General features: G+C 32.4%; 1 protein-coding gene across 1 annotated transcript; it reads left to right on the forward strand.

The window, feature by feature from the left end:
- Nucleotides 1-263: 263 nt before the first annotated feature.
- Nucleotides 264-7,607, forward strand: LOC145591003 (uncharacterized). The gene is made up of 11 exons (XM_081647391.1): nucleotides 264-641; nucleotides 776-833; nucleotides 917-1,024; nucleotides 1,382-1,519; nucleotides 2,244-2,313; nucleotides 2,416-2,471; nucleotides 5,095-5,220; nucleotides 5,995-6,134; nucleotides 6,625-6,697; nucleotides 6,777-6,851; nucleotides 7,239-7,607. Exons 1-11 carry the CDS (start codon nucleotides 508-510, stop codon nucleotides 7,542-7,544), a joined length of 1,284 nt encoding a protein of 427 aa, XP_081503517.1. The 5' UTR covers nucleotides 264-507; the 3' UTR covers nucleotides 7,545-7,607.
- The last annotated feature ends 12,212 nt before the right edge of the window (nucleotides 7,608-19,819 follow it).

Consider the following 19,819-nt stretch of genomic DNA (forward strand, 5'->3'; position numbering starts at 1 on the left):
TATATTGCCAAACAAACACATTAGAAATTTTCCAAATCCTCTAGTGAAAATCCTAAGATAGTCATCCTTAAAGTGACTATTATTATAATAATTTTTTATTAACTGATTTTTAATTATTTTTTATGTCAAATTAAGTGTAAATGTTTTTATTTATTTTAAAATCCGTAAAAATAATTTTAGTTAAAAGATGAGATGAAGAACAGACATGTGAAATCAATATTTAATCAATTTATTACAAGACAGTCCGTAACGATTATGTAATCAAACAATTGATTGTTTAAAGAAGTTTTGTTAATAAAAATGCTAAAATGTTGACATAATCACATGGTCGAATTGGCCATTTTGCCGGTGCAAGTTGTCTAAGACTCAAGATTCAGAGGTCCAACTGACAACTGCCCCCTCTCATCATTGATTCGATTAACAATCCAAAAATGATACAGCAGTACTACTAATTCTATTCTTCTCAATCTACTGAAATTTTACATCGTCAACTATTCTTCGATTCAGATGGATTCTTTCTCCTTCCATTGGATCTTTCTTCTATTCTTTGCTTTCTTCCCATTTTTATCATCTGTTGTTTATGCTGAAGTTGACCCCAATTCCATTGTCACTCCCATCAATCGCGATCTCTATCGTTCCAGGTATAAAAATTATCTTTTTTGGTTGCAATTTCAGTGAGATAGTTTGATTTGTAACCTTAATTTTGATGGGTTTTCGTCTAATTTTTGTGGGGTTTCTTCGAATTTTTCTGGGCTTATGATGATTTTTGTTACAGTGCTGATTTGATGGAAGAGATTGAGGCATTAGTTCATCGTCATCCAAACAAGCTTAGTGTGAGTGTTTTTTGTTCAATTTTTGATTATTTAATGGTATGAAAAGTTGGGATCAATGATTAGTTGTTTGTGATTTATGACAGATAGAAACTATGGAATCTGAAAATAAAGGGTATGAAGCACAGGTAGCTGTTGTAACTTACTGCAGGGATAGAAAGGAAGATGATAAATCAAAGTTTAGAATCCTTCTTGTAAGTGTCACTCTACTTTTATTAGAGTTATTTTTGTTGCCTTAATTGGTTAGGGGCGATGATGTAGACGGGATTTATAACACCCGGAAGACTATAAGAACTAAGAATTTTGAATATGTATAGGAGTTAATTTTGTTATTTTCTGGTTTAATTTATGCATCATTATGATTTTCTACTGGATCAATATTTTTGCTGGGTTGTTCAATGTTGATGTTGCTGTATAATTAAGTTAAGTGTAATATTGAAAAAAGAAATGAAATGCAATGTGAGTAAAATCTGTATTGCATTTATCAAGATTTAGATTTGTCTCAGATTGGTGATGGTGCTGTTTTTGACAGATGATTCCTTGTCTTCCAGACTTTTGGGCAGCATGGGAGGGAGCTCATTACATCCGAGCTTGCATTGCGAATCCTTTCTATTTTGAGTGAGGAAGAGTTTCTGCCCAAACTAGACCGGAAGTCTATGAACAGCACGCTTGACAAGCTTGTTATCAAGGTAACATTCTCCTTATAAACCTTCAAGTTACTGTTATCAAGGTAACTTTCTCTGTATGTAATTGGTTCTTTGAGGATATGTTTGTCATGTTGAATTTGGTAATTATTAGCAAGGATGCAACTGGTTCTTTTTTGTTTCATTTGGCAACCAAAGTCACATCCTTATGACAATTCATGTTAACTGACCCCAAATCATTTTGGCACTAAGGCTTTGTTGTTGTTGGCAACCTAAGGTAGACACTAGGTATACAAATTTGAGTACATCACATATAACAATTCATGGTCAGATAGTAGGCTAAAATGTCTCATTAAATAAAATCAAATTTATTCTGTAGTGTATTATAATATGGATACTTAGATGAGCTTATAATTTTGTACAAAGTTAACTTCTTTGTCTGCTATCATGGGCTCAATTCACCTTCAACCTGAAAAACTTTTCTGAGCAATTTCATTTTTTTTCCTAGAAAATGATTTTTTGAAGACCCAACAAATTAACCTGTGGTTGAGTTTAAGTTGCTATCACCACCAATGGGCTGACCTGGATTTTAAGACCTAAATCTCTAATTAATGTACTCTGTGGTCTGTCTATACTATAGACCAGGCAACCTTCTAGGTTATTGTGGTGGTCAGAATGAATATATTGAGTCATTTAATTTTCTTTTTGCTTTGCTTGGATTTCATGTCATGATGTAGAGAATCTAACACCTCTAATCATTATCTATTAGGTTGTGCCAATGGAAAATTTAAATGGCCGAAAACGTGTGGAGGCAGGAGATCTTTGTGAAAGGAGAAATGGTGTGTACATGGCTTTGTGTATCTTTTATGAATTCTTAATCTGGTGACTAACATGATGTGTACCCCTGATGGCCCTTAATGCTGATCTTGTTTGGGTGACAGGAAGAGGAGTTGATCTCAACCGCAACTGGAGTGTAGATTGGGGCAAAAAAGAGAAGGTTAGTCTCTCACATTGTGCTTAATCATTCTTTATCAATATGTTCAGGAGATAAGTATAAAATGGACAAGGTTTAATTTAGCCCATGTGGTTGTTGTGGTCTTTCATAGTAATAGGTTAGGATGAAGGTTAGTAAGCTTTATGTGAGGGGAGTTCGGCATCTTTTTCCCATATTTTACACTTGGTTGAAGGGATATATTGGTTACTATGGTGAGTGTGGATTGGTTTAACATGAGGGAAGAGATATTTTGTTTTATTGCCCCATCATGGTCCCTATTCAATGTCATTTATGTGATAATTGATTATACTTTGGTGATCTGACCCTATGGTTCTTCCTCCTGTTTGAGATCGGAGATTGCTTGTATAGTGTGTGATAAGTGTTGCTTGTACTTCTCTTATTGTTTGCTTAGACCAGTGAAAATTTAATGCTTATTATGATATGAATGTATAGTGAGTGCTAAGTGAGAGCACATGTTAATTGTCTAGAAAAGTCATTGGTTTTTTGGATGACTGAGAGTGTGTTAAAGATTTGAAGCTTATGAGATGTTAGAGGCTTAGAGCACGAATTGGTTAGGAGAGATGAGTTTCTCTGCTTAGCAGTGTGATCACTCGGGCCTCATCAATTAAATTCTAGGGCTCCAGGCTGGAGGTACCGAGGTACAGTTTGAAACCTTGGAATTATTTTTGAGATGAGATTTATTTTATATAACCTTCTTGGATTTTTAAGGAGATAAAGTTGGAGGTTTTTTTTTTTTTTTTTTTTTTTTTTGCCATTTGTAGAAAAGACTGTGATCCATGAATTAGAATTTCTGAACAAGGTTCAGTTTTGTGGAAAAGTATGCAAGTATCTAATATTCTTATGCGTGTACATCTCTTGTTCCAATGTACATGAGATGGGTGTATGCTAGGTTGCACTGATACGGATACGGGGACAAAAACGGATACGGATACGGATACGGGTACGGGATACGACAAAATCAAAATTTCAAAAAACGGGTACGGCTCGGATACGGCAAAATATATATATATATATAATCCATAAAAAAATTTTGTTTTAAAAAAAAATTAATCCATACAGCACAACTTTAAAATTAGATTTTTCTTTTTTTAGTAAACTTTTAAAATTATTAGACTTTAATTGAAAAGTACTCCATAAAAAGCTATCTAACCGAAAAATAAATAAAATGCTATACTGTACACTACCCTCAGCACATAACTAAAAACTAGGCACTAAATATAAAATAAAAAGAAAAGATAAACAATTGTACACAGTCAACAATCTCAACATAGAGTAAAACTAGGAGTACTAATAAAAAGAAAAGATAAAAAGGGCGGGGTCCACCACTCAACCATTATGTTTTACTGTAAAAATCGAGTTAGCCGTCAATGACCTTCCTTCTACTCACTTCTTTCTTCATTTTCCTCCATTAATGGACTTTGAAGCTTTAATTAAATCTAAAAAACTTTAGAAAATAGAAAATTATTTCGCCTATAAAAACACGAACTAGATCGCGAACCACCACAAACAAAACGCGCCGTCGTTCCACGTTCCGTGTATCAATGCTCTGGTCGCCGCCTTGAATCAGATCCAACCATTGGAGGAACAAAATCAGAGTTTGAAAGTTTTAGGGCTTTTAAGAATTGGGGAAAATCGACAATCAGGTAGGTATTATACTGATTTGGGGTTTTTTTTTAAAAAAAAAAATATGGGTGGGTTTCATAGGAAACGTCTGAATTTAGGTTTTTTCGTACCCGATACGTTTCCGATCAAGATGCTAAACGTCCCCAAATTGCCTTGGCGTACCACTTTTGAAGGGGACGGTTTGGGGACGTATCCTAGGCGTACCCGTACCCGATACATTTCGGGTACGCGAAACGGCACTCCATTGGCGTACCCGTGCATCATTGGGTGTATGAATGAACCGTTGTCATTTCTACTTGAAGGCAGTTAAAATCTCCTAGTGAATTGTTAATTGGCGCTCAACGTCTCAGGTAGGTGGCGTTTAAGCTGATGTGATTTGATGGAGATTGTTTCAAGTCTTGGCAGTGCAATAGCATTTTTATTATATTTTATTATTTTTTTATCAGTAAATTCTAGGATTTTAATTTAGGTAGTAGCAAGAGCAGAAATCAGGAACCATTACAAAGTGGCCCCTTTCTACCGTTATGGAACAATTTAAAAAACAGGGGGAGTAGTAGACAACACCCCTGTACTTCCCCTATTTCCACTCGATTCATTCTGTATATTAGATAAGAATGCACCAGACTAGTTGAGTTATGCAGGATGTAAATTGAAAGTTGTCACCAGACTAACCTTCAGGGTTTGTGAGAAATATGATAATGATAGGCAGTGATTAAAGGATGGCTGTCTATTTTTTTCTCAAGAAGTCAAGATAATGCAAAAAATGCTTTATCATGCCTTTCATATATGTTAGCAGCTGATATAGGCTAGTTATTGTCAGTAGGGAGGGAAATGGATTCAAGAGTCAGCTTGCTTTGGACTATCTTACTGCTTGCTCTTTTCAATTTTTTTTTTTGTCTATGTAGTTGAACTACCTCTGTATCACTTGACCACTTGGGTTTTGTTTAACCATTTAACTTTTGTTATTGGTTTTTTATAATAGGATTATGATCCTTTTGAAGAAAATCCTGGAGCTGCTCCTTTCAGCGAGCCAGAGAGCCAAATTATGCGGAAACTTGCTTTGTCGTTTGAGCCACATCTATGGGTTAATGTACATTCTGGAATGCAGGTAATGACATGTTTATTTATGTTTGATACTTTGCTCTGTAATTTAATTAAACTTGGAGATTAACTGATGTATTCCTGTAAGGGTCAAGCCGTCAAGGGCAGAACTGAAAAGCTGGCGGACCCCTTCCCCTATTTCATATATACTCGTACAACTTAGTGCTCCCTCCGATTTTTTGAAGTTCAACAATTGACTTGCGCATAGTTTTTGGCATTTTATTTTACTTTGTTAGAATAATACTTCCTACATTCCACAAATATTGCAACAATTACCATTTTAGGAAGTTTCTTAAATATTGCAACATTTCCCTATTTGCACATGTTTTCTCTCTTTCTCTCTCTTCACCACATGGGTACCTATCTTTATTCCTCTCTATGTCTCTACTCTTCTTAAAATTCGTGTCCCATCCCCATGTTGCAATATTTGGGGAACGAAGAGAGTATGTAAGTAGGGTTTGGGTGGATTTGCATCTAGATACTCCTAGTCAGCCTTTGAAGGTAAAACAAGCCTTAGATGGTTGGACATCGGAGTGGTGTATTGCAAGTTTGAATCTTAATTATCAAGTGCTTGTGACAATTTTGTCTCCATTACTATTTTATAGAAACAATTACAGAGTGACAGAATAACACAATATGTGGTTTTGTACCAAGCTGCTAAACACATGAATCATGAATGACAATAATTATACATCTTAAAGTATCATCTGATGGTTTTTATCTTGTTTACATCAAGCTATTGTTTATTTATATGTATTATTAACCAACCTTTTGTTTTCAGGCTTTATTCATGCCATATGACCACAGAAATACTACTCCGGATGGATCTTCTTCAGTGAAAATGAAAGAAATGGTTAATGATTTAAATTACCGTCACTTCCAAGGTCATTGCATGACTGGTTCAGGGGGAGGCTCTGTTGGGTAAGTTTCTTTTACCAAAGCTAAGATTAATTGTATTGATATTTATCTGTAGCTCTTGTAAAAGTCTTTTAATTTCTGTTAATGGCTTAATGCACATTGATTCTATCAGTTGAATTTAGAGACACTTGGTTTTTGCCTAATATGTAGAACCACATTTGCCTTTAGTCCCTTTTTTAACAAGCCTTGAGATGATGATATATTGATATTATTTCATAGCTGCTCCCAATAATGAACTTGCGTATTGTTCTTACTTCTTAGAAGTTAGAGGTGAAGGAGAGAAAGGAATAGAAATTTTTGTTCATTGGTCTAGATTGATATTAATCTTGTATATTTCATAGGATTCAAGGCAAAAAGAGGGAGAAGAATTCACAGTTTGTTCCTCGAGTATAATGGGCTTTAATGTTTTGTAGTATAGGTGAATCAATGGGTTGCCTGTCCATGGGCTGCACTTGAAGTGCAACTCACTTCGATCATCTGCTTTGTTTTTTAGGTACCTTGCACATGGCACCGCAACAGACTATATATACGATGTTGCAAAAGTTCCCATGGCTTTCACTTTCGAGGTTTGTGAGATACTTGTTTGATGTATTAAATTGATGAAGTGTCTTCATGCTACAGTTTTACAATTATTCAAATTTGCAGATCTATGGAGATGAGTCAGCTCCAGCAAAAGACTGCTTCAGAATGTTTAACCCAACAAATCTAACCACTTTTAAGGTATGATAGTTCTTTTACATTATTTTTTAATATTGTGGCCAGTGGGCTGGTCTGTGCAATATGGGTCAGGGGCTCAGGGCGGTTCTAGTACCAGCCTAAGAATTGACCGGGCTGAGACTGTGTCAGCTTTAAAGTAGCAGGGTAAACGGCCCTGGCCGCCTGGACTACTGTTTCTACCACACAGGTGGGCTTGAAGCTCGGTCCTTGACCTATCTCACCTGGTGGACTGATCTATGCTGGGCTAGGCTGGTCCAACAATCCAACATGAACAGCCCTCTGGTCATTCGTAGTACTTGGTTTTCTGTGTTATTTTTTCTGGTCTGACTGCTTGTTTTGTACAATGTGATAAGCAAACCTGAAATCCTTTTATTGATTTGTGCTTTGTAGGCTGTTCTTAATGACTGGTCTGCAGCATTCTTCACTTTGTTCAAGTTTGGGCCACAGCTGCTAGGTTTAGCAAACTCAGAGGAATCAGCTAAATGGGTATCAATTGATGATTATTTAGATGGATACTTGATGAGTAGACGCAATCGATATGGAAAGAAAATGGAGGTGTTTGAGCTCGGATTGCAGGAGATACGATCTTATTTTAGACTTTTCATGCTATCTTGCATTATTTTGATGTTCATGTTCTGTACTAGAATTTCAAAGAGCAAGCTTCAGAGGCCTAATGCTCCTGTCTTGCCTACCTGATGCTGTTGGCACAATTTTTGTTGGTAACGTAATATAATCCCATTGATTATGTATTCTTTTTAATGCGGTAGAGTTAAAATCAACCAATCATAATTCCATTTTATTACTTCAAGTCCACACCAAAATATGCACACTTTTTTACTCTTCTTTTTTGTCCAAAAATGTTGTAATCATGGAAAAAGAAATACTCTATGAAGTATCAGTGCCACTAAGGGTCTATTCTCTTCAGATTATTTTCATTTCAATTCATTTCAGTTCAGTTCAGCTCCAATAAGTTAAGTTCAGTTCTTAATTTCTTTCTCTCATAAAATATTCAATTCATTTCAGCTCAGCTCCAATAAGTTCAGTTCAATTCAGTTCAGTTCAGTTTCATTCATTCAATCAGAACAGGCCTTACTCACTATGAATTGAAATTAGTAATTAACCTTCTATAAATTAATATGTGGTTGCACCAGGCTGTTTCTGAATGTCACACACTATGGGAATCTTCAAGACCTCAACGCAATCATTGCCTGCACTATAAATACTACCTTGTTTTTATATTATTTAAAACCATAAAATATTTTATGTGTCACAAATAATACCTTAAAAATAATATATGAGTTAAGATCATAATTGGGGTCCAACTTTTTAAAAAATATTGTGGTTGGGGTCTAACTTTTTTTTTTTTTTTTTTTTTTATTTAGTGTTTGGGGTCTAGAATAGCTTTTCCTATGAGATTTAATTAAATGTGTGCAAAAAAGTTAGACCCTTAATTAAAAAACTTGGATCCTTTTAGTTAACCAATAAAAAAAAAAAAAATTCTTTAAAAAAAAAATAAAAAAAAACATAAAAACAACCAATTAGAAAAATCAAAAAACTTGGACCCTTCTATTTTTTTTTTTCTTCTGAATAATCTAGTATTTTTTTTAGTTATACTAATATCATTTCCTATATGATATTTCTTATTATTAATAACAATTTAACTTAGTTTTTTTTTAAAAATTATTATTATTGGTAGTGTAAGCACACTTTTAAAATACATATTTAGCTTATTAGTTCTTTAATAATAATTCATGCTTCTTTTCAATAAATATGTAATTTAGAAGAAAATAAATAAATTTTGTTATATTTCACAATACAACAATTAAATTAACAGTAAAATCTTTTAATATAACTAAGATTTGAAACAAATTTAATAAAATATGATTCCTATTTCATAAACTTATATTTTAATAGTAAAAAAAAAATGCATAAATGACATATCCTGTTATTGTAAAAAAAAAAAAAAATAAAAAAATAAAAAAAAATGGAGGTTTTTTTCGCACCCCTTTATTTTTAGAGAATTCAGATATAGGCATACAACAAACAAATAAAAATTATTTTGTAAATAACTATTATGATATTAATTATTATTTTTATGAAAATATTTATTTTCATAAAGTACTAAAACTTACAAACTATTACTAAAATATTTTATCATTTAAAATAAAACCAGATCATTTTTGTATGATTTTAGTTTAATAAAAGTGTTTTTGTCACCCATAAAAAGGTGTTTTAGTCTAATGAAAAAAAACATTTTTTATTTTTAAAAAATAAGCGTCTAAATCATTCATAGTAATTTAGAGAATCAGATTAATTTAGAAAAGAGGTTTATGAATTCAACATTGTATCAGCTTTTATTATTAATTAGTTAATATGGAATTTTCGTATAAACTTATTAGCTATTTCTATAATTAAATGCATTAAGGGTATAAATTTATTAGATAAGGGGTCTAGCTTTTTTTAATAGGGTCTAGGTTTTTTTTTTAATTTATTATTATTTTTTTAATCTAAGGTTATCGATGAGTTAAACTAAGGTTAACTAATCAGAATTTATAACCTAAACCCCAAAAACAAAGTAAAAAAACCTTGAACCTCAAATACAATATTTATCAAAAAAAATTGGGCCCTATTTGTTATTTTAACTCAATATAAATTAGTAGTTTATCAACATTATATGAGTGACGAAGAATTAAAAAGGATAATCATGAACAAAAATCAAATTAATATTCATTCCAGAAGCTCAAGTCAACTTAAAGTCTTTTCCACTTTCTCCTTAATATCCAACAAACTTCCAAACAAATACAACTTGGAATATGATTATGGTCCGTCAATTATGGGTCAGTCAACATTCTAGTATGTAAAATGTGTATATTCTTATTGACACTAAAGTTGATCCTAACCCCTTTTTAACTTCTTGATACATCTAATTATAGGTGTCAAGAGGAATCCAGTATACTTCAAATTTAAATCATGCTAAATTATTGTGTTCAAATTATTTGAAATTTAAATTGATTTTTATTCGGGTTGGTTATGAATCAAATCTCGATCACATCTAATCTAAACGACTATGCACGCAACATCAAGTCCTTTTTCAGCTTGCTTTTCCAAATCAATTTTTAAGATACAACACGTCTTACCAACAAAGTGTTCCAATGATAAGCTACAATATCTTTTTAGTTTGCAAAAAATAAATAATTGTACACATGTTACAATATGAGTGGAGTTAATTTGTCTCTTTTTCAATCAAGCATGTAGCTTGTTTGGGCTATAGTAGCTTGCATGTTGCTCAATTTTTTATTCTCTAATGGTAAGCATGTAGTTAGGAACTTTATTTATATTGCAAGCAAGTCGTCCTTACAATTAAACCATTGGAGATGCTCTTAGGTACTATTCCCGTTTTATATTATTTGCGACTTTGAAATATTATATATACCTCAAAGTTATAGATAATATGAAACATAAGTATTATTTTGGATCTTAAATTGTATTTGTTTTTAAAATTTACTATTTAAATTTGTCTAATTAAAATTTATGTTTATTAACTCCGCCAGTGGGTTTCTCGCTGTCTGTCTTAAACCTGGATAAATGAGGAGGGTTACGGTAGATCGGTAGGCCAATGACAATCAATGTACAACTTTGTCACATTGCTTGACATGCATGAGCCACAATGATTGAGAATAACACTAGGATGAGTTCAAGTAAAAGAAGAAAATTTATACTCCATCCATTTCGCATTAGTTGCAACAGTAGGCTTGGTTCATAGTTTAAGAAAACTATAGACTAGGCTTATAAGCCTATAATATAAAGTATTGTTAGTAAGAGATAGAGATAATAATAAATAAATAAATAAATAAATAAATAATAAAAAATTAGTGTGGGTAGGGTTAGTAGGAATGAGAAATAATAAAATATTTGTGAAAGTGGAGTTAGTGGGAGAGAGACATTATAAAATAATAGTCGGCCCTTTCCAAATATAGTAGTGTTGCAACTAATATGAAACGATCGAAAATGAAAAGTATTACAACTAATGCAAAGTGGAGGAAGTACTTAAAAATTTTATATTAGTCATTTGAAATATGACGTTATTTGTATTCTAGGGAGTAATTGAAAATTCATCAAAATCAATTTATATTTTCCAAATTTAACTTATTTGTGCAGAATATGATATATGTATATTTCGGGAAAAAATAGTATAAGTGAAAGTTAAAATTTTCTTTTTTTTTTTAAAAAAAAAAAAGAAGTTATGGATTTGTTAATTTAAAGATGTGGTAGTTATTTGGAGTTATATTTTTTTAAAAAAAATAAAAAAAAAAGAAAGAAAATTTAAAATCTAGAAGTTAATAAGATTTACACAATTTTTTATATACGGTCTGTTGTATCGTGTGGTAGGGGTTACTTGAGTTTTCCGAAGTTACATGAGTTTCCCGATCAGGGGTTATTCGAGTTTCCGAGGTTACTTGAGTTTCTCAGTCAGGGGTTACTCGAATTTCTCGGTTAGGGGTTACTCGAGTTTTTCGATTAGGGGTTACTCGAGTTGACGGGGTTTACTCGAGTTTCTCGATCAGGGGTTACTCGAGTCATATTTTTTTGTATGCGGCCTGACCGAGAAACTCGAGTAACCCCTAACTGAGAAAGTCGAGTAACCCCTCTGACTGAGTAATCCTTAATCAAGTGAACCCCTCGAGTAACCCCTGTCTGAATCCCTCAAGTAACCAATGACCGAGTAACTCAAGTAACCCCTGACCGAGTAACCCATGTAACCCCCCGACCGAGTAACTTCATGTAACCCCTGAAGTGTAACTCCATGTAACCCCTGACCGACTAACTGAAGTAACCACGACTGAAAAACTCAGGTAACCCCTAACAAAAAAACTCGGGTAACTCCTGCCGCATGGTGTGGCTTGTTGCACCAAAAAGTTGATGTAAGATTTAAGAATTAAGAATTTGGAGGCTTGACATTAAAAGTTGTAAAACAACTCTTAAATTATATAAAAGATGTGAACAGATATGGCCTTAATAATAGTAATCTAATTAGTTCTGCTGTGTGAAAATGGATTCCACGATTCTTTGGGATGATGTGCTCTTCCTAAAATTGATTATTGATGAAAATATGAAATTATTTTGATGAAAATATGAAATTGCCTTGAATTATGTTCACTAGATATAAGCCCATGCGATGCATGGTTCTAGTAAATCTTTATATTAATTTAAGAATTTTTTATAAGCCCGTGTGATGCACGGTTCTAGTAAATCTTTTTATTAATTTAAGATTTTTTTTAATATGAAGATCATTCATTAGATATTTGGATAAAATTACTAATATCATAAGATATTTTTTTTTTAATTTTAACACTAAAGTTATCTTTCGTAGGTTTATTAATTTTACATGGCGTTTGAATTTAAAATCTCAAACCTCATTCTTTAATTTTGCTTAAGTGACAATTTAATTTTTTACAAAAATATATGGAAAATCATTTTATTTATTGGTTAAAATAAGTCATTTGCAAATGCGTTTTTTTATATAATTGTTCTGTTTCAAAAATGTTAGTTTTATCTAGAATCTTTTAACTATTAAAAAAATTAGGGGGAATCTTCTAAATTTCTCTCTATATATAAGGAAAAACATAGTGATATGAGATTTAGTTTTATTCATTTCGATGAGTACATTATTAATATCTAATTTTTATAATATTTGCTAGGGAGATTAAAGATATTTACGATCAAAGATTTACATCCATATATGTAAAAATGATAATTATTGGTTTTAAAAATAATTTAAATTTTAATTATTCTTTATTCGATGTATTTACTTATGTGTCAAAATTCTTAATTTTTATTCGTCACTTTTTCTTAGGTGGCGTGTGAATTTATTAATTCTAAAATAAATTATTAATCTAATTTTTCATTGGACAAAATAAGACCTAATCTTATGTGGCGCACCGAATGCTCTCCAAAAATGCCTACTTTATTTATATATATATTAGATTAGTGATGTTCTCCGTACTTGCGTAATGCTTTTGTTCTAGTGCCTAAAACACGGTTTACGTACATTTTCTCTTAACCAGGCCCCTTATGTCAAGTGGTCGATTCTATTATCACTGCAAAAACACGACTTTTCGTGGAATGCCAATTTAATTTCTTTGTACGGAGTAACTATATGATTAGTTGCGACAAATCAATTATTTTTTTTTAGGAAAATTGTCAATTCCAATCATTTAATTTCTCCTTATTTTTTTTTTGGAAAATTGTCAATTACAATTATTCAAAGTTTATATTTTACAAATTGTAGCCATTTAAAAAAAATTTGAAAATTGTAGCTCAAAAGTATTAATAAATTGTAAATTGCCACCCAATTTAATTTTTTTATCGACTTGCATGGTGATAAATGTTTAGTTAAGGTTTTAAGGGTCATTTTAGCCCTTATTCTTAAGAATCCAAATTGAGCTCGGAATCGGCAAAAAAAATTAACGCAGGTGCCTCGTTTACACAACAAAAAATAATTGCACACAAATCAATACATTTTTTTGATACGCAACACAAGACATTTACCTTTTTTCCCACTTCCCAGCTCAATTCGGACCCTCAAGGACTGAAATGACGCTAAAACCTAACGGAAAATTTTTCAACATGCACATCGAGGAAAAAATTGATATAGGTGGCAATTAATAAGTTATTAGTATTTTTGAGCTGCAATTTTCAATTTTTTTAAATGCCTGTAATCTATAAAATACAAACTTTAAATGGTTGCAATTGACAAATTTTCCTTTACTTTAAAAGTATCTACAAAATATTAAATATCCAATTTACTAGCTAGGTAACTCTAGGTTTTTTTCTTAAAAGATTTTTTTTTTTGAATAATTTTTTCTTAAAAGATTGTATAACAGTACTCGTATATATACAACAATTACACCATGTAAAATTACGGTCGTTGAAATCTATTTATACCCATATATGTCTTATGTGAAGCATCTGGAAAATTAGGAATAATATCTTTTATTTAAGGAGAAACCTTCTTTATCTTTAACTAAAATTACATATACATCGATCTTTAAATTGTTGCTAAGGCCCTATTCACTTCACATTATTGTTAAAGAATTGAAATTATTTTTGCTAAACTTAAATTATTTTTACTGAACTTAAATTAATTTAACTGATTCTCTATTATATTTCATTTTTAAAGTAACTGAATTTTTACTGAACTGAAATTAATTTTATTGAAATGAATAGAACTTATTTTAACGGAAATGAAATTATTTTTACCCCGAATATTAATTTTTAATTTTTAAGGCACGGTGAATAGGCCGAAATACTAATTATATTGACTTGAACGACTTCAAAGTACCCCACTAATTAATAAAGTTAGAAGTTAATAGGAAATTAGGGAGGAAGATTTAAATGTCCGTGTCAATGATATACCGAGTACTAGTTCAAAACCTCATTCGCCTTCATGAATCAAGGCCGGAGATGACTTGACAACCACCAGCTTTCGATTCAAAAACATCACTGATATGCCCTATTCCAAGGATTGGAGAGATTATGGACCCGTCACTCCCATTAAAGACCAAGGGGGATGTGGTAAGGAGTAGTAAAGCACTTTCACTCTTAGGGGTCGTTTGGTTCGCATAAGGGAAACGGAATGGAATCAACAAAAGGAAAGGAGGAGAAAGGAAAGCTAATCCCTCATTTTTGTATTATTGTTTGTTTTACATAAACAAAGGGAATCACATTTGCAACCACCACTACCCTCCTCCTTCTACAACCACCAGTCCACCACTACCCCTTAAATCTGCCATTCACTTACCACCACCACCACATTAGCCACCACCCTCCTCATGACCTACCACCGTTTCCCCTGTTTCCCACCCTTTTTCGCTGCTCTTCTACCGTCGTTGATGCCCTTTTCACCCTCAATTTTTTTTTTTTAAATTTTGTATTAGATCTAGTTGCTTGGTTTTCATGGTGGATCTGGAGGTTTTGGAGATATGTGATGTTTGTGACGAATTGGGTGAGGTGGCTTTACACAGAAGGTGGGTTTAGGTCAAATTTGGGAGATTTCGGTGGGTGTTTTCGGGGAGGTGATTTTGGGAGATTTCGGTGGGTGGTTTTCAAGGAGGGTGCGTGGGTTTTTCCGAGTGGGTTTAGGGTGATTTGGGTGGGCGGTGATGTTGGTGAAGTTGGGTCGGTTGATGGTAATGGTGTTGACGGTTAGGCGGTGGTTTTTAGGGTTTTTGCGGGGAGTGGGGGAGTTTTTCGAGGGAGGAGAGCTCCGGCGAGGCACGGGGGAGCTCCGACGATGGGCAGGGAAGATCTGGCGAGGGATGGGGGAGATGCGGCAATGGTGGTTGGGTGGTGGGATAGGGTAGGATGGTGGTAGTTGGTTTGGATATGGTGGTGTTGTGGTGGCTAAGGAAAGGGAATGGAAAAGTCTAAGGGGGGGTAAGGAATGAAGTTAGAGGGATTTGGGGTAATGGAGAGGGTAAAGGGAATGAAAGAAAGTGCCAAACAAACAACAACGAAGGGAATCAGGGCAGTTGATTCCCATTCCCTTTGTTGAATACCCCCAACCAAACGCACCCTTAATTTTCTACTTTAGTTAGTTTAATTTTGTTCAATTTCTCACTGTATCTTTAACTTGTCTTAATCTAGTTATTTCAACTATGTCTTTTGTAGTTTTTGTTATACTTTTCTAACCAATAATGTCACAAAAGTTGTCTCATTTTTTCACATGCATTCTTAGAATATTCTTATCACAACTTGTTTGTTACTAGCTAGAATTTAAATTAAATAATTAACGAATGTGCTTTACAAATTACAAAGTCAACCCTTAAAAATGTTATAATAGAACTAATAATAATTTTCATTGAGTTGAGAAAAGACATTATTTTAATTTTTTATATTTGTGCACAATAATTTATGATATTTTAAGTTTATTACGTTATCCATCTAGGGGAATGCCCAGTTAATCTTCATGATTAACGAACTTCGTCAATCTTTTATGCCATGTCAGAAGTTGGAGTAAGTGGATGTCGACTCAGCAGCCGAGTTAGAAGTAGAACGATACACATTGGCATATTATTTGTAAACGGCGCTCGCTGTTGTTACTTATAGGGGATGTTACTTGATTGAAGGTGGAAGATGAATTTTGTGTTTGCATTTAATGTTGGTAGGTGGTGGTTTACTGATTTGTTGTTTTGCAAGTGATGTAATAATTGTCTTCTTGCTCCATTCCCCTAGAATTTGACCCTCAAATTGAAATAAACTTTTGAATCTAAAACACAAAAAGTCAAAAATATAGAATTATTGCAATAATTGTCTTCTTATAGGGGTTGTTACTTGTTTGTTCGTTAAATTTGAATATCTTAAGGGTTACAAGTTGTACTTAAGATATTAGATTTGATATATACTTGTACTTCTTTTTTTTTTTCTTGAAAACTATATAATTGTAATTGTTAAGTGTTAAAAAATAAGATATTAAATTTGAATATCTTATGTAAATGTTTTATGCTTTTTTATTATTATTTTATTAAAAAATAAATTTACCATTCAAAATATATACTTGTACTTCTTTTTGGAAAACTATATACTTTGTACTTTTGTTTTTAATATATGTAACATACCCATTTTCACGGTATTTATGAAAAATGTACCTCACATGATTTAAAATAGGGTTAAATGATTGGTAAGGGTATGTGGGTCATGAGTTTTAAATAAGAAAAAATTACAACTTAAAAGAAAAATAATAATAATAAAAAAAAAATCAAATATGGTGTGTTGCAACTTACAAGTATTATGAATCTAATTTAGGAAAGTGTTACAAGTTTTAAAAAACAGAGGCCGTATTAAATTTATTAAAATATACTCATGGTTAAAATTTAATTAGTTAGATTAAAGTATTCATATCAAATTTGATGAATTGAATGTGGATGAACTGACCAAAGACTTAAAAACTTTAAAAGAAATGAAATTTTTTATACTTTCAACAATTTTTTTTTTTGGTGTCCTCCCTACCAAGTGCAGTCCCAATCACCACTGCACCAACAACCAATTGGTTGTTATTGTTGCACATAATGCATAAGATAACAACTACTTTTAGTAAATGTTGCACATAATATGAAACGGATGTAATATAAAATATTTTTTTAAAAAAAAATTACTCCGTACCTAGCTTTCATAAGATTTTGGAAAGACGGACAGTAGCCATATTATTTATTTATCTTAATTATCTTTAAATTTTATTATTTGGATTTAGTGAAGACCATGAGAGGATATTAATATAATATTATGTAGGTTTTTGCCAAAAAAAATAAACTCACCTCCAAATCTTTTTAAAACACAAACGCATGTGGTAAGTCGTAAGTGTATTTTCTCAAAAAAAAAAAAAAAAAAAAAAGGTCGTAAGTGTAACTCTTAATGAAACACGGTTGGTAAATTTAACATTTATAAACACAAAAAAGAGGGAGTTAATAATATTTATTTACATTATAACTCCATAGGTGAAAATCGTACACCAACATTGGTGTTTGTTAGTATAATCCTCCTTTTATATAAACACATACTTTTTTCCGTTTTTTTAATAAACTAGAGATGAGTTTGCTCGGTGTTTTAGGAAGTTTATTAAAATAAGATGTTAGTGTGGTAGATAAAGTTATTTTTATTGAAAAGTAAAGTGGCAATTCAATAATGTGTGGACCATTGGAAGAGTAAGAAATGATAAATTAAATATGAGTGGGGATATTAGTGGGCAAAGATATATTATTACTCCCCCAGTCCCTATATTTTTGCCCCATTTGACCGTACACGGTCTCCAAGATGCATCTTAAAACGTTTATATTTTCATTTTCATAGACGTAAAAATTATAAAAATGTGATATTAATAAAATATACAATGAGACGAATCTAACAAGACCACTCATCATATGACTATATAATCTTTTATAAATTAACGGTAATTTATGGTCAAAGTTTTTAAAGTTTGACCCAAAAAATGACTATGGGGCAAAAATAAAGGGATGGAAGGAGTACATTATAAGAGGAGTCCCACTAGTTGCATAGTCCCCATGTGCAAAAATGCATATAGGAGGGCAAAAGTGGAAAAGCACCGAGTTTTGACATCCAGAATGGTACTTTTAATGGTTACAATGGTCAGTGGTATATTTTTTGTACTATTATGCATGTATATTGTACCATTATGTCTTAGTACTTTAGTAGTACTATTATATCTCACAATGGTATAATATTTTGATGTACCATTTACATACTTATTTGTACTATTAGCATTATATTTAATTATTTATACCACTTCAACATTTAGTGTTTAGGGTAAAAAATATCCCAAGTACGTGGTCCAATCCCATGGTGACACGTGGCCCAATCAAAAGGCGACACGTGTCACTATAGGAAGATGACACGTACCAAGAATAATGGAGCACCTGAAAAGGGGAGAATGACATAAGGTCTCCTTACATCAGGAGGCCCAAAATCTTAGGAATGCCGCAAAAACGGCGCCCCCAAAGGGGCACGTGTCCTTCACTAATTGCGCAGCCAATCAGGGCACTAAATTCTAGGTCATTTACCTTAAAGGGCACAAATCCCCACCCCTATAAATACCCCAATCATTGATGATGGGAGGGGTGGATTGTGACATAACATTCAATAGAGCACTAAAAGCTCCAACTTCTCTCTACTTTCTCCCTCTACATTTATTCCGTTTCCGGTCACTAACTTGATCGTCGGAGGCGGATCTCCGACCACCGGAGATTCGTGTTTTTGCAGGTGTCCGAGTCTCATTGTCGGCAGAGCGTGACCAGTATCCCAAGGGATTCCAAAAAACCCTGAAACATTTAGGGCCTGCTCAATTTAGCTTAATTTCAGTTCAGTTCAGCTCCAATAAGTTCAGTTCAGCTCCAATCAGTCCAATTCAGTTCAATTTAGTTTAGCTCCTGATTTTCGTCTCTCATAAAATATTTATTTCAGCTCTATTCAGTTCAGTTCAGTTCAGTTCTGCTCCAATTAGTTTAGTTCAGCTCCAATTGATGGGTATAACTTTATTATCAAAAACAAAATTCAAACATTACTAAAATGTGAAAATCTTGTATTCTTAATCACGATTTAGATGCTAATATGTAATAAACAATCTTAATACTTCTAACGATCAAGTTGCCAATGAATTGACGATGATAAATAGCCGCAAAGATGATGATAAATGCAAAGCGGTAAGGAAAAAGTCATTTTACAATGATGTGATAATCACCCAATCAAGGCGATAAATAGTCATTTTTTGTAATAACTTGAGTTGTCAATCTTATAATTTAACAATTCTAATAAGGCAATATGGAACTTAATAAATGAAACCCAACAGACTATATATGTGTGAAAATCTCCAATAACAAAATTGACATGACATGTATTCACGTATAGCTAAAAGTCTATAACGACTTGAACTGAGATTGACCTGAATTCAAATTAATCGACTCAAATATTAAAACTAAAGTAATTTTAACTAAGAATGAGCTAATAATCAAAGTAACCAGATTCAAATTTTAATTGAAACTGAATTAATTTAAACCGAGATCTAATCGAATTCAAAATGACCCGATCCAAAGTGAAATAAATATGCCTTAAAGGCCACTTTTGAACGAGTCTCTATCCTAGGTAAGAGTTTAAAAATAGGCAAAGAGACCCGTTATTAAAGATAGGGGGTCTGTTATGTGTGGTACGAAGTGAATATTTGTTAAGGGGAATGAAGGGACCTGTTATTTGAAATGTTAGAATCTGTGTAGTTGTATTTAACAAACCTCTTATGCCTTACAACGGGTCTCTCCTATCCTTATTATTTTTTTAAAAAAAATCCACTTTAATATTATCATGTTGTTCTTATTTTAATTTTGAAATTTGAATTTATACGCTTCATTCCAATGGCGAAAAAATAGTAATTTCAGACTAAAAAAGTAAAAATAACTAATACAAGTATA

Source organism: Chenopodium album, chromosome 18 (genome assembly GCF_948465745.1).
Source record: "Chenopodium album chromosome 18, dcCheAlbu1.1, whole genome shotgun sequence".
NCBI classification, from domain to species: Eukaryota; Viridiplantae; Streptophyta; class Magnoliopsida; order Caryophyllales; family Amaranthaceae; genus Chenopodium; species Chenopodium album.